The sequence below is a fragment of the Ornithodoros turicata genome, chromosome 10, assembly GCF_037126465.1.
Source record: "Ornithodoros turicata isolate Travis chromosome 10, ASM3712646v1, whole genome shotgun sequence".
Lineage (NCBI taxonomy): Eukaryota > Metazoa > Arthropoda > Arachnida > Ixodida > Argasidae > Ornithodoros > Ornithodoros turicata.
The window spans coordinates 15,815,473-15,825,592 of NC_088210.1; the positions used below are offsets into that span (position 1 = coordinate 15,815,473).

The 10,120-nt window shown below is 48.0% G+C and overlaps 1 protein-coding gene across 1 annotated transcript; it reads left to right on the forward strand.

Moving 5' to 3' along the window:
* The first annotated feature begins 1,530 nt into the window (after positions 1-1,530).
* Positions 1,531-10,120, forward strand: LOC135370657 (cytochrome P450 18a1-like). The gene is made up of 6 exons (XM_064604443.1): positions 1,531-2,182; positions 2,494-2,615; positions 3,831-4,248; positions 6,108-6,372; positions 7,266-7,438; positions 8,439-10,120. The coding sequence occupies exons 1-6, from the start codon at positions 1,828-1,830 to the stop codon at positions 8,627-8,629; spliced, it is 1,524 nt and encodes a 507-aa protein (XP_064460513.1). The 5' UTR covers positions 1,531-1,827; the 3' UTR covers positions 8,630-10,120.

Below are 10,120 nucleotides of genomic sequence, written 5' to 3' on the forward strand. Positions count from 1 at the left end.
CCTCGAGTTTTCCATCGGCTGAACTAGTTATACGGGTTGCAACGAGGGAGAAAAGAAGTATTATCGTCTTAACATATGGTTAACCTGTATTTAGGGCTGAGTTATACAAAATACATAGTAAGAAGAAGCACTATCGAATAGCGGTGCGGTGTTGAATGATGTTCATATGCTTCACAGATATACAAAAGTATTGCACGAAGAACAGAAACTAAACTTCGCCACCCAACGCTTGCTGAGACCGGTGACATGACCGGTGGGTTCAGGGACGCAAAATGGGGTCATGCTGAACTGTAAAAACTGCAAGTGGATCCCAATAGTCTTTAATCATACTACCGCACGTACGCATTACCACACACTTTTACAGACCAGGCGGCCTGTATGACATGACCAATTGTCTTCACTGTTGGCTTTCACTGTTCAGCCTATCGATGTTCATCAAGGACACCTCCATGCAATGTCTAACGGTTATGCAACTGCGCCTCCTGTATAGTGGCATCGACGCCACTTCGCATCGGGATGTGCCTTTGCCCGCGCATAACTGTTGCAGAATCTGGTGCAGAAGATGATTATCTCGAATAAAATCGCTTCCGAGGGGAAGCAGGGTAGCTATATGTGGAGCGAGGACGCCGGGCGCTTGTAATGGCAAAAAGCGTAGAAAATATACCGCTTTTGCGGTACAATCAGCAGACGACACACGAGACAGTTCCAGCGGATCATTGTCCGTACGGAAATGGGAAGTAACTGGTTCATGAAGCGTGACAAATGTCATAAATTAACAGCTAAACTATCATAAGAGATAATAGCTAAAATGTCATTAATTAATAATGTACACGATGTTATGCCGGTAGTGTCGTTCGAAATAAGAAGGTCGCGCGACAGAGTAATTTTTTTACGCTCGAGTGGACGCAGAGGGCATTCAGCGCGGTTTTGTTCCAGGATGACGGAATACGAAAAAAAAAAAGGGGGGGGGAAGGGGACGTAAAATGGATAGGTATGCACAATAAAAGCGCACACAAAAGACGCAAAGGTAAAGTACGATATGTGGTTGCGATCACAAGACCGGATCGTATCGAACAAGGTTAACCAAAGGTCACGTTACCGGTAGTGCAAAATACGACACATTTCTAGTAAAGCGAAGAGAAGCAGAAACATCACAAATGGATTCCTAGTCCGCCAACATTAACAGTGCGGTGGGCATTAGTAACGTTGCATGTCTCCGTTTTATCAGAAATGGTAGACTTCCGATCCATGGGATCATTCTTCGTTTGTCGCTGTCGCGTAGAATAAATAAAAGTACCGCAAGTTGTACAGTGGCGTGCAACGGAACCGTCACCGCACTGTAGCCACCGGCATATCTCGAGCACAAAGATCGCAACCTCGTCGGTGAGAGCAAAGCCGCTAATCATCCCCATCGCATCCCCATGGATCTAGCGACCGTTTGGGCCAGCGCCTGCGGGGGTCAACCCCCCACGACCCTCCGGCCTCCCCTCCCTTGCATCGATGTCCCTCCAATGGGAACGTGTGACCCCGCCCAGAGCAGCCCTCCCCTGCCACCGTCCTATAAAAGCCACCACGCTGTCCTGGACCGAAGCACGTCCGCTCGCGCATCACCACAGAAACGTCCACAGCACGTCCGAGAAACAGTCATAAATCAGATGCAGACAGCAGTATTTTAGCGCGGAGACCCGTATACCATGTGCCAAGCTTCGACCAAGTCAGATCAAGTCCGTGCAAGCGAGCTAAAATAGTTTCAGAAAAGCGCGTGTTCGTTATCTCTTATATCTCTGACGACGTGTGCCAAAGAACTTACAAACCAATCCAGTGACTATGGCATTGCACTGGTTCATCTCAACAGTCTTCCCCACGCCGGCTACAACAGTGTTGGCGGTGTTTTTCTGTGTCTTAGTCACCACACGCCATTGGTTGACGAGCCGCGGGAAACAACCTTTTCCTCCTGGACCTACTGGAGTACCCCTTCTAGGCTTCCTGCCCTTTCTCGGAAAAGACTTCCACAGGACACTGCAGAGGCTGGCCAAGAGCTATGGGCCGGTTTACCAAATTTTCTTGGGCAGCAAGCGAGTGGTGGTGCTCAGTGATCCTAGCCTGGTACGCAAGGCCTTCAGTCAAGCCGTGTTTTCAGGGAGACCAGACACGGAACTCACCAAGCTACTGCAAGGATACGGTACGTGCGGTTTGGACTTCGTGGGTACCCGTTCATCAATGTCTGTGTGGGGGATTCTTTTTGGTGATTATGTACCGTAATCTGGTTGACGTGCCACTAGCACATGGGTAGGCATGGGCACGAAGTGACGTGAATTCGCATTCCCACCTTTTCTGCTTTGTTTTACGACGCTTTAGACGCTTAGTTCGTTTAGTCTAGTTCTGTTAGAAGCAGTGGGAGAACTGTGGCCGCCATGCGGCGCTGTGTAAATATATTTTATGTTACTATGGTGCTGCTTGTCAACTCCGTTCTTATTGACCTCCTCTTTGCAGGCATCATGAACTCCGACGGCGCCCTCTGGCGAGAACAGCGAGCATTCTTACACCGGGTGTTTCGCGAGTTTTTGCCGAGACCTGGACGAGCAGGATCAATTAAACTCGAGGACAAAATGCAGGTAAGCCATGGAGATGGCATAAAAATGGAACTGATGAACAACAACGATAAGTTTATTGCGAGATGATGAATGGGGAGTTTCATCGCCAGGGGGCGATACTGTACCCCATTGCCGGTGGTGATGCGGGGAATTAAATAATCAGCCCCTTCACAATAAGGATCGAAGTCCTATTGGTATATGGGCAGAGCGTTGATGGGCTGGATGTGGCCAGGGACCAAGCAATTTTGTGAGAGAGAGTGGGCGAGAGTCTACCTCGTTAAGTCTGTACTCTCCGGATCCCGGAGAGTACAGTTCGGGAACTCATTTAATCGCTTTCGGTGTTACGCGTGATTCATGTAGGCGGTGAAGAACGTTCTTCAAAAACCTTCTTTAAAAGTTTTTTTTTTTTAAACGGTGAAATTCGTTCACTGAATTGTGCATCGTTCGTTTACCAAGCTATACCTTCCTACATGCGGTTGGATGTTGCTCAAAGGGGTTCCTGGACCGACTTCATGGGCAATAGCGTATCTGAGGGGCAAACATAGGATAATATTTGGACAGAACATCCATTGCCGGGGGTTCTGACACGGGTCCACCGCCTAGTCCCCTCGCAAACGACTATCCTGATCACGGCAGCTGGTCTCTGAAAACTGTAATGGGGGGGGGGGGGGGGAATATGTTTATTGAGAAAAAAAAAAAACAAGGAAAGGTTAGTCAGGCAAAGGCCGACTTGCTATTCCTTTCGTAAAGAGGAACGGAAAAGGAAAGGGGACGAAAAGATAGGAAGAAAACGAAAAAAGGAAAGAAGGCGGCATGAAAGAAAACGAAAAAAAAAAACGAAAGAACGAAAAACGAAACTGTAATGGCTCTTCTGTGCAAGTCGTGTAGATACTTTAGCTAGTTAGATACTAAAACTGGTTTTACAGCCGTCAGCACGTGTTTCTTCGCCTTGTCTGCAGCTCAATGCTGACTTTAAAGCATGCATAGTCCGTGCAAGCACAAGCTTTTTAACATCAATCAGTATCCTCATCGGACTTTCATACCTAGAGCGGCCCTATGGTATGGTGTGGCATGGAGGCCTGCAGAGAACAGATACTGACCACACTGTACAGGTCTTGTGGCAGTGCTTAGTCCTCCCAAAACTTTTTTTCTTTTTTTCGGAAAAGCAGTCATTTTGCTAAAGTTGCAGAAGACACGGATGGATTCCAACTTCTCACAATAATTCCTTTTCCGCAGGTCCACATTGACGAGTTCTTGGACAATTTGGGTCCTTATGAAGGTCCTTCCTCCGTCATCCGACGTTCCATTGCACGGGCAGTCAGCAACATCCTCGGCTCTTTTCTAATGAGCGTCACATACTCGTCCCGTGATTCCAAGTTCGAACAGTTACTGAGCCTCTTCGAAGAAGGATTTCGGCTCCTCACCCTGGCCGTGCCCGTCAACTTTATTCCGGCTCTCCGATATGTTCCGTTTACCAACCGGGCTTACAAGAAGGTCAAGAACAACAGGATGCAAACCGCCGATTACTTCCGGAACGTTGCTGATGCTCATAGGGACTCGTACATCGACGGCAAAGTGCGGGACGTCGTGGACGCTTATCTTGTGCAGTTGAAGGATAAGGAGTCAAGGGATGGCAAGACAACGTATTTCTCCGGTGAGTTGATGGTACTGAACAAGACACTGGCTTTTGTCGAAAGACAGAGTGAGTTTCTGTCTAAAGAATACAAAAAAGAAAACAACGTGTCTTGCACACAACCTATACTAGATTATAACGGCCATGTCATAGTCAGCCCCTCCTACGCAGATTCCCGTCCGCACTATCCGCTAGGGGCGCTATGTGTCGGCCCGCGGGATCTTCATTGTGATTGGACAGTTGAAATTTGAATGTTGAACGGGAAGAAGCGGACGCGCAGCGGTAGCAGACGACAGACTGTGCCGGCTGTGCTGTCTGGGGTTTTTGCTGGGTTTTCCTCAGACGCCTTCAGACATATGTCGGCACAGTTCCCTTAGAAGTCGGCCCAGGACGCACATTCCCTCAGGGCGTCAGTCGTGACGTTGCGCACCTCTGCGAGGCCGACAACGGCGAACCCTTTCACAACCACCAGCGCCACCAGACGACAGCGGTAGCGGACGACAGCAACGGTACGCGTATTTCGAAACTTCGAAACCAATTAAGACGCGTGTAATGATGACGATAATCGGTGTACGACTGTATTACAAGATATTAGCAGCAATTGAAGAAGCAATAAGCGGGCCGATGACGGGCGCCACTGCTGCCCTCCAAATTGCGGCCGGCGCTGGGGAGGGGCGCAAATGACATGGTCGCTATAATCTAGTAGGTCGTGGTCTTGTGCCGACGCCATTTAGATGAAAGACCTGATCGATTATTCATCTCCCTCCGTCGCTACGTGGGTCATGCTGTCGTTTGCTTCCGACAATCGCCCTTGCGGCTGATGGTCACTCTGATGGATTTCATAGCTGGTTGCGATTGGTCGGGTGCTACACGCCAAGTGTCTGCGTAGTATAGGTTGCGTTGCTATCTCGTCTACAGGTCTCATTTATCGTATCCATTCCACATGCCTAGCGTTGACAGAAAACATCTTTAGCACACATGCACTGTCGGATGCTTCATTATATCATTTTCATCATGTCACAGTCGTTGTGTCTGTGGCACTAGCGAGAGATGAACACTGCAGAAAGTGGAGTAGAGAATGTTTGGAAAAGTCCATCGGTATATTATACTCGCTTATGCAATGAAATAAGATAAGAATGAAATTCAGATAAGCGGCACTACGTCGACAACGCAACTACGTTACATCTGTTGGTTGTCGGTGAACAGTCGCTGAGTAAAACTAGGCCTTCTGTCCATGACAGCCCTGAAAAAAAAAAAAAAAAAAAGAGGGCCGATACAAGTACAAGGCGCACCGTATATATGATGTGTCAGGTACTTATCCCCGTCGGCTACTAACCCTACAAGTTTGTGCACGTGCTTTTGTGTCTTCTATATAGGGTCAACGCAATTTTGCGCAAATATTTAAAGTGTTTGTGACACCTCGCCCCAATAGACGCGATGAAAAGTGACACCGCGTATATACCCAGGTCTGGCGTCTACTTTGCGCCCCCCCCCCCCCCGCATACCGTACTTTAGCGCCCCATACGCGCCCCTTTAGACGTGCTCAAGGGGGGCAATTGCCCCTCGTGCCACCCCGTAGACGCCGGCCCTGCATATACCGAAACGCGTCCGGCTGTAACGTTACGGACGCCGTAGAGAGGCCGCGGGAGAGGTCACGTGCTTACGAGAACCAACAGAAATTGACGAGGCTTTCACTCCTGCGACGTCAAGGTTCGACAGAGAAGCGCGTGCATGACGTAATCGAGCACGTGATCTGAAGTCCACTTTACTCTATTCATTTTTACCGTTTTTAATTTCGCGAGTATACTTCTGACACGATGATGACACTTTTACATCACCAGACTCGTTACAAGCTTTTTTCTTTCTTATTTCCCTTACAGAGGAGCAGCTGATTCAAGTGCTCATGGATATCTTCAGCGCTGGTCTGGAAACAGTCACTTCGACCCTGGAGTGGGCCGTTCTCTTCCTAGTCCGCCACCCAGAAGTCCAGGAGAAGATTCGGGAAGAACTCAGAGGAGTCGTGGATCCGGGGCGTAACATATCGACCAATGACATGGCCCATCTTCCTTACACAGAAGCCACTATTTTAGAAGTCTTACGAAGAGCAAACGTCATTGCGCTCGGCAGTGCACACTCCACTCTCAGGTACGTATTGACGTAGGACGCTTATAGAGTACGTATGTGCGCGTAGGCGCATGCGCGGGAAGCTCCGGCAGCGATTTATTGAGGACCCCCTTCACTGGACAATCCCCAAAATGTTTGGCGACACTACCCTTCTATTCCTTCCTGTGCACCCTCTGTACACCATTAGGACCCCGGGGTTACAAAACACCCATTTGGAAGGGTGCACTCTTGTGTGAAGGTGTTGATATACACCGAAAAAGGAGTCAGAGCACTCCTTAATGATACTGAATGAGTCATTTGTGTTTACCTACAAGGATTCCGCTTTTACAATTTTTGCGCCGGTAAAATTTTGCATTCGGTTTTAACCCCAAAACGCCGAATACAAATTAATGTCTGGAAACGAATATTAGGGGGATAAACCGACAAATCGTTAGATTTAAGCTCAGCTTTCACGATTTATGTACCACCGCTTCCCTGTGGAGCAACAAAGTGTTCCTTTTGTGATGTCTGACAGGGGCTAATTTTGAATTTTTTTAAAGACCGTGCTGAGACGCAGTTTCGAAATTATACGTTGCGATTTATGTTACATATTTATATATTCGCCGATAGCTGCAGGGTAAACCATGATAAACACGCCAGAAAAATCGCCGAAAAATGCCGATTTCATAAACATAGGTCACCACCGAAAAATATATGCCGAATCCGCCCCAAAATAAAAACCGAAAGCAAGGAACCCTACATATAACCCATACTGCGAGGATCGTGACCGCCCAACAGAGCTATACGTTTAATTCTTCAATTTCAATTCAATACCTTCAGTTCCTCCCAAATGATATGTTTGTCCAATTTCTCAGATCCGCCATATTTGGAACTGTGTTGTTCCTTATCTCATTTCACTCATGATTTTGTTGCAGTGATGTTGAGCTTGCTGGCTACCACATTCCAAGTGATACTCACGTCATTTCCAATCTATGGGCGATCCACATGGACCCCAATCTATGGGACGATCCGGAGGCCTTCAAGCCGGAAAGATTTTTGCAGGACGGAAGAGTTCATAAGCCGGATTACTTTATGCCCTTTTCTGTTGGTGAGTCGTTTGAGGCCTTTTCTTCATGTTCCACTTCGGACCCGTGATTTAGTAAATCTTTTACGAGTCGGATGGATATAAAATAATTTAATTTAAAGCAGTATTGAGTTGTAAATTTTATCGTACGCGCACTGCACTTTCACTTTCACTTTCGGACGGTCTTTACGTTCGACGATGTCTTGACTGGAGCTTCTAATACGATTTAAACACTCGAGGTCTTGTTTCTTTTTTTTTTTTTAATTCGGTAAGATCGAAGTAATGTCTTTCTATTGTGCCGAAATATTTGAAGAGCTCGTGAAACAAAAATCTGTAAAAAAACATCAACAAGAAAGATCAGCTGGAAAGTTTGCTGATGTCGAATACGGAAAATTTCGAGCTCGTTATTGCCGAGATAGTGAAGAACAATAATGTGCAGCGGACAAACATTTGCTGTTGTTATCTGAGCATTTGAGGCACGCTACTAAAGCCAGATTCCATCGCCAATTTTGATCCGGGTCGGATTGAACCCGATAGTTAACCCGAGTTAGCTTTCGGCATAAATACCGTCGCCGCATCGGAAGCACAACGAATTGTAGTGTCTGCTGCAACGTATACAGGCGCCATCACACTTAACTGCAACGCGCGAGCGCGTGCGTCGCTGGGTTTGAGACTACATCCAAGACGTTCTAGAGCCTCGGCAGTTGGCTGATTGACGCACCTACAAACAGTCTCTGCTTCGCACTCACAACCGGCTGCACAGCATGCACGCTGCGACTAGCTGCGACATGGTCTCAAACAGTCCGTGTCAACGGTCAACATGGTCCGTAGCGCTGACGTCGGCGCAAACCACGCGTTCGCTCGTTACCGTTAAGTCTGACAGCGATTGTACATCCGCCTCTGCTGCTTTCGGTACAAAGCCCTCCTGACGTAAATTTTCTTTGTTGAGCCCGATATATCTCTCACTGATAACAGGCATGCTGGAAAAAGTTTCATTCTGAAAACCACTTCCATTTCTCAACAGGGCGTCGCATGTGCCTCGGAGACGCACTCACAAAGTCAGAGATGTTCCTGTTCCTGACCAACCTTGTTCGCTCGTATTCCCTCGACCTGCCGGAAGGAGAGGAACTCCCGTCCATGGATGGTCACGTTGCCATATCCCACACGGCGGTGCCATACAAAGTCAGGATAACGCCACTGAAGACACCCGCATGATGACGTGATCCTATATAGCGTCCAACGAATGACGCGTCCTTAGGCATTCCGTGCATACTGCCGCCGCCGCCAAGACAGCTGTACTATGTGCTGGCGAACGGACTTCGGTGCTTCAAATATTTCCCAGTGAACACATGATAGAGCAAGGCTGTGCTGTGCGCTACGGCAAGCTGATACCGCTATGTTGCTACGTTGCTAGAAATGCCCGCGTCCTGCAGAAGGTGCTGTCCACTATCTGCGGTCAGTGTTGTTCCTTTTGGGCCTCGTTCACGTGACCGCTTTCGATTTTTACCCCGAATACGCGGACGCGACGGACCGTTTTGTCCGCTCCGTATACGTTACATCCGTGTTTCGGCCGTTTTTGTTGTCCCCCGTATTCGTTTTTTTTTTTTTCCTTCATTTTTCGTGGACTTGTATCGGGGAGACCGAGAAAAACAAAAGAAAAGTAAGGCTGCATCTTTGGGCATTGTGCCAAACGGGGTAGCTTTATGAGGTCGTCACGTGACCACACTGGTCTGAGGGTGTCACGTTGCGGGTGACCCAATAGTAGCTCTTTTTAGAAACATCTGACAAGAACGGTGCGGACACAGGCGTCCGTTAAAGGGGCGGTAAAGTGACAAAACCTCTCCTCTCGAAATCATACGTGCCGTTACCTTGAAATCAATGTAAAAGGAACGGAAGTCATCCGTTGCGCCGTTAGGGAATTATGAGAGAAGGAAACCGCAATTTGCGCTTTCCCCTCTTCCCTCCTCTTCCTTCTCCTCCTCCTCCTCCTCCTCAAGAAGCGGAACGGCGTCCTATTGGTCTCTCTTCAGACGATTTACCCATTCGTAGCGGGCGATCGTTTGAGGAGGAGGAGGAGGAGGAGAGAAAGAGAGATCACAAAAATTACGAACGACGCAACGGACAAATTACGTTCCTTTTGTATTGGTATCAAAGGAACGACGCCTTTGATTCTGCGAGGAGAGATCTTTGCACACACTAGCACCCCCTTTAAGAACACGGATGTGTAAATTGGCCCCATCGACTTCTACGGTGCAGTGTGCTTCCGCCAGAAAACGAAGGGCACACGTGCAAGGAAAGCTATGTCATGCGAACGAGCCCATATATACTGGCATTTCTTGCTGGGATGATGCCACTTGTTTCCACCGCGCTGATTGGTATGCAAGTGTGGGTGTAAGATAAGGTCGGCGTGAACATCCACATGTCACACGCTTTTAATGTGGCGAAAATATTCAGCTTCCTGCCGCCCCATGGGACTTGGTTCTAGAGTAGATTGCGGATTCGCCGCAGTCAGTATTCACTGCTGGAACCATCATTTTGCCCCATGACGGGTTCCAAGACGGATCTCCGTAACTATGATCTCGTGTACATAGGTAGTTCTTTACCCAAGTTATTGTTGTGTCTTGTGAGTGTCATTGTTATGACTGTCTTCTTAGCAACTTTTTGCTAAGTCATCCAGATGTATATAAATAAAGCCCTTGCACAAGA

Coding starts and splice junctions, on each gene's coding strand:
- LOC135370657 (XM_064604443.1), top strand. CDS start 1,828: ATGGCATTGCACTGGTTCATCTCAACAGTCTTCCCCACGCCGGCTACA. Junction 2,183..2,493: donor CAAGCTACTGCAAGGATACG/GTACGTGCGGTT, acceptor TCCTCTTTGCAG/GCATCATGAACTCCGACGGC. Junction 7,439..8,438: donor CTTTATGCCCTTTTCTGTTG/GTGAGTCGTTTG, acceptor ATTTCTCAACAG/GGCGTCGCATGTGCCTCGGA.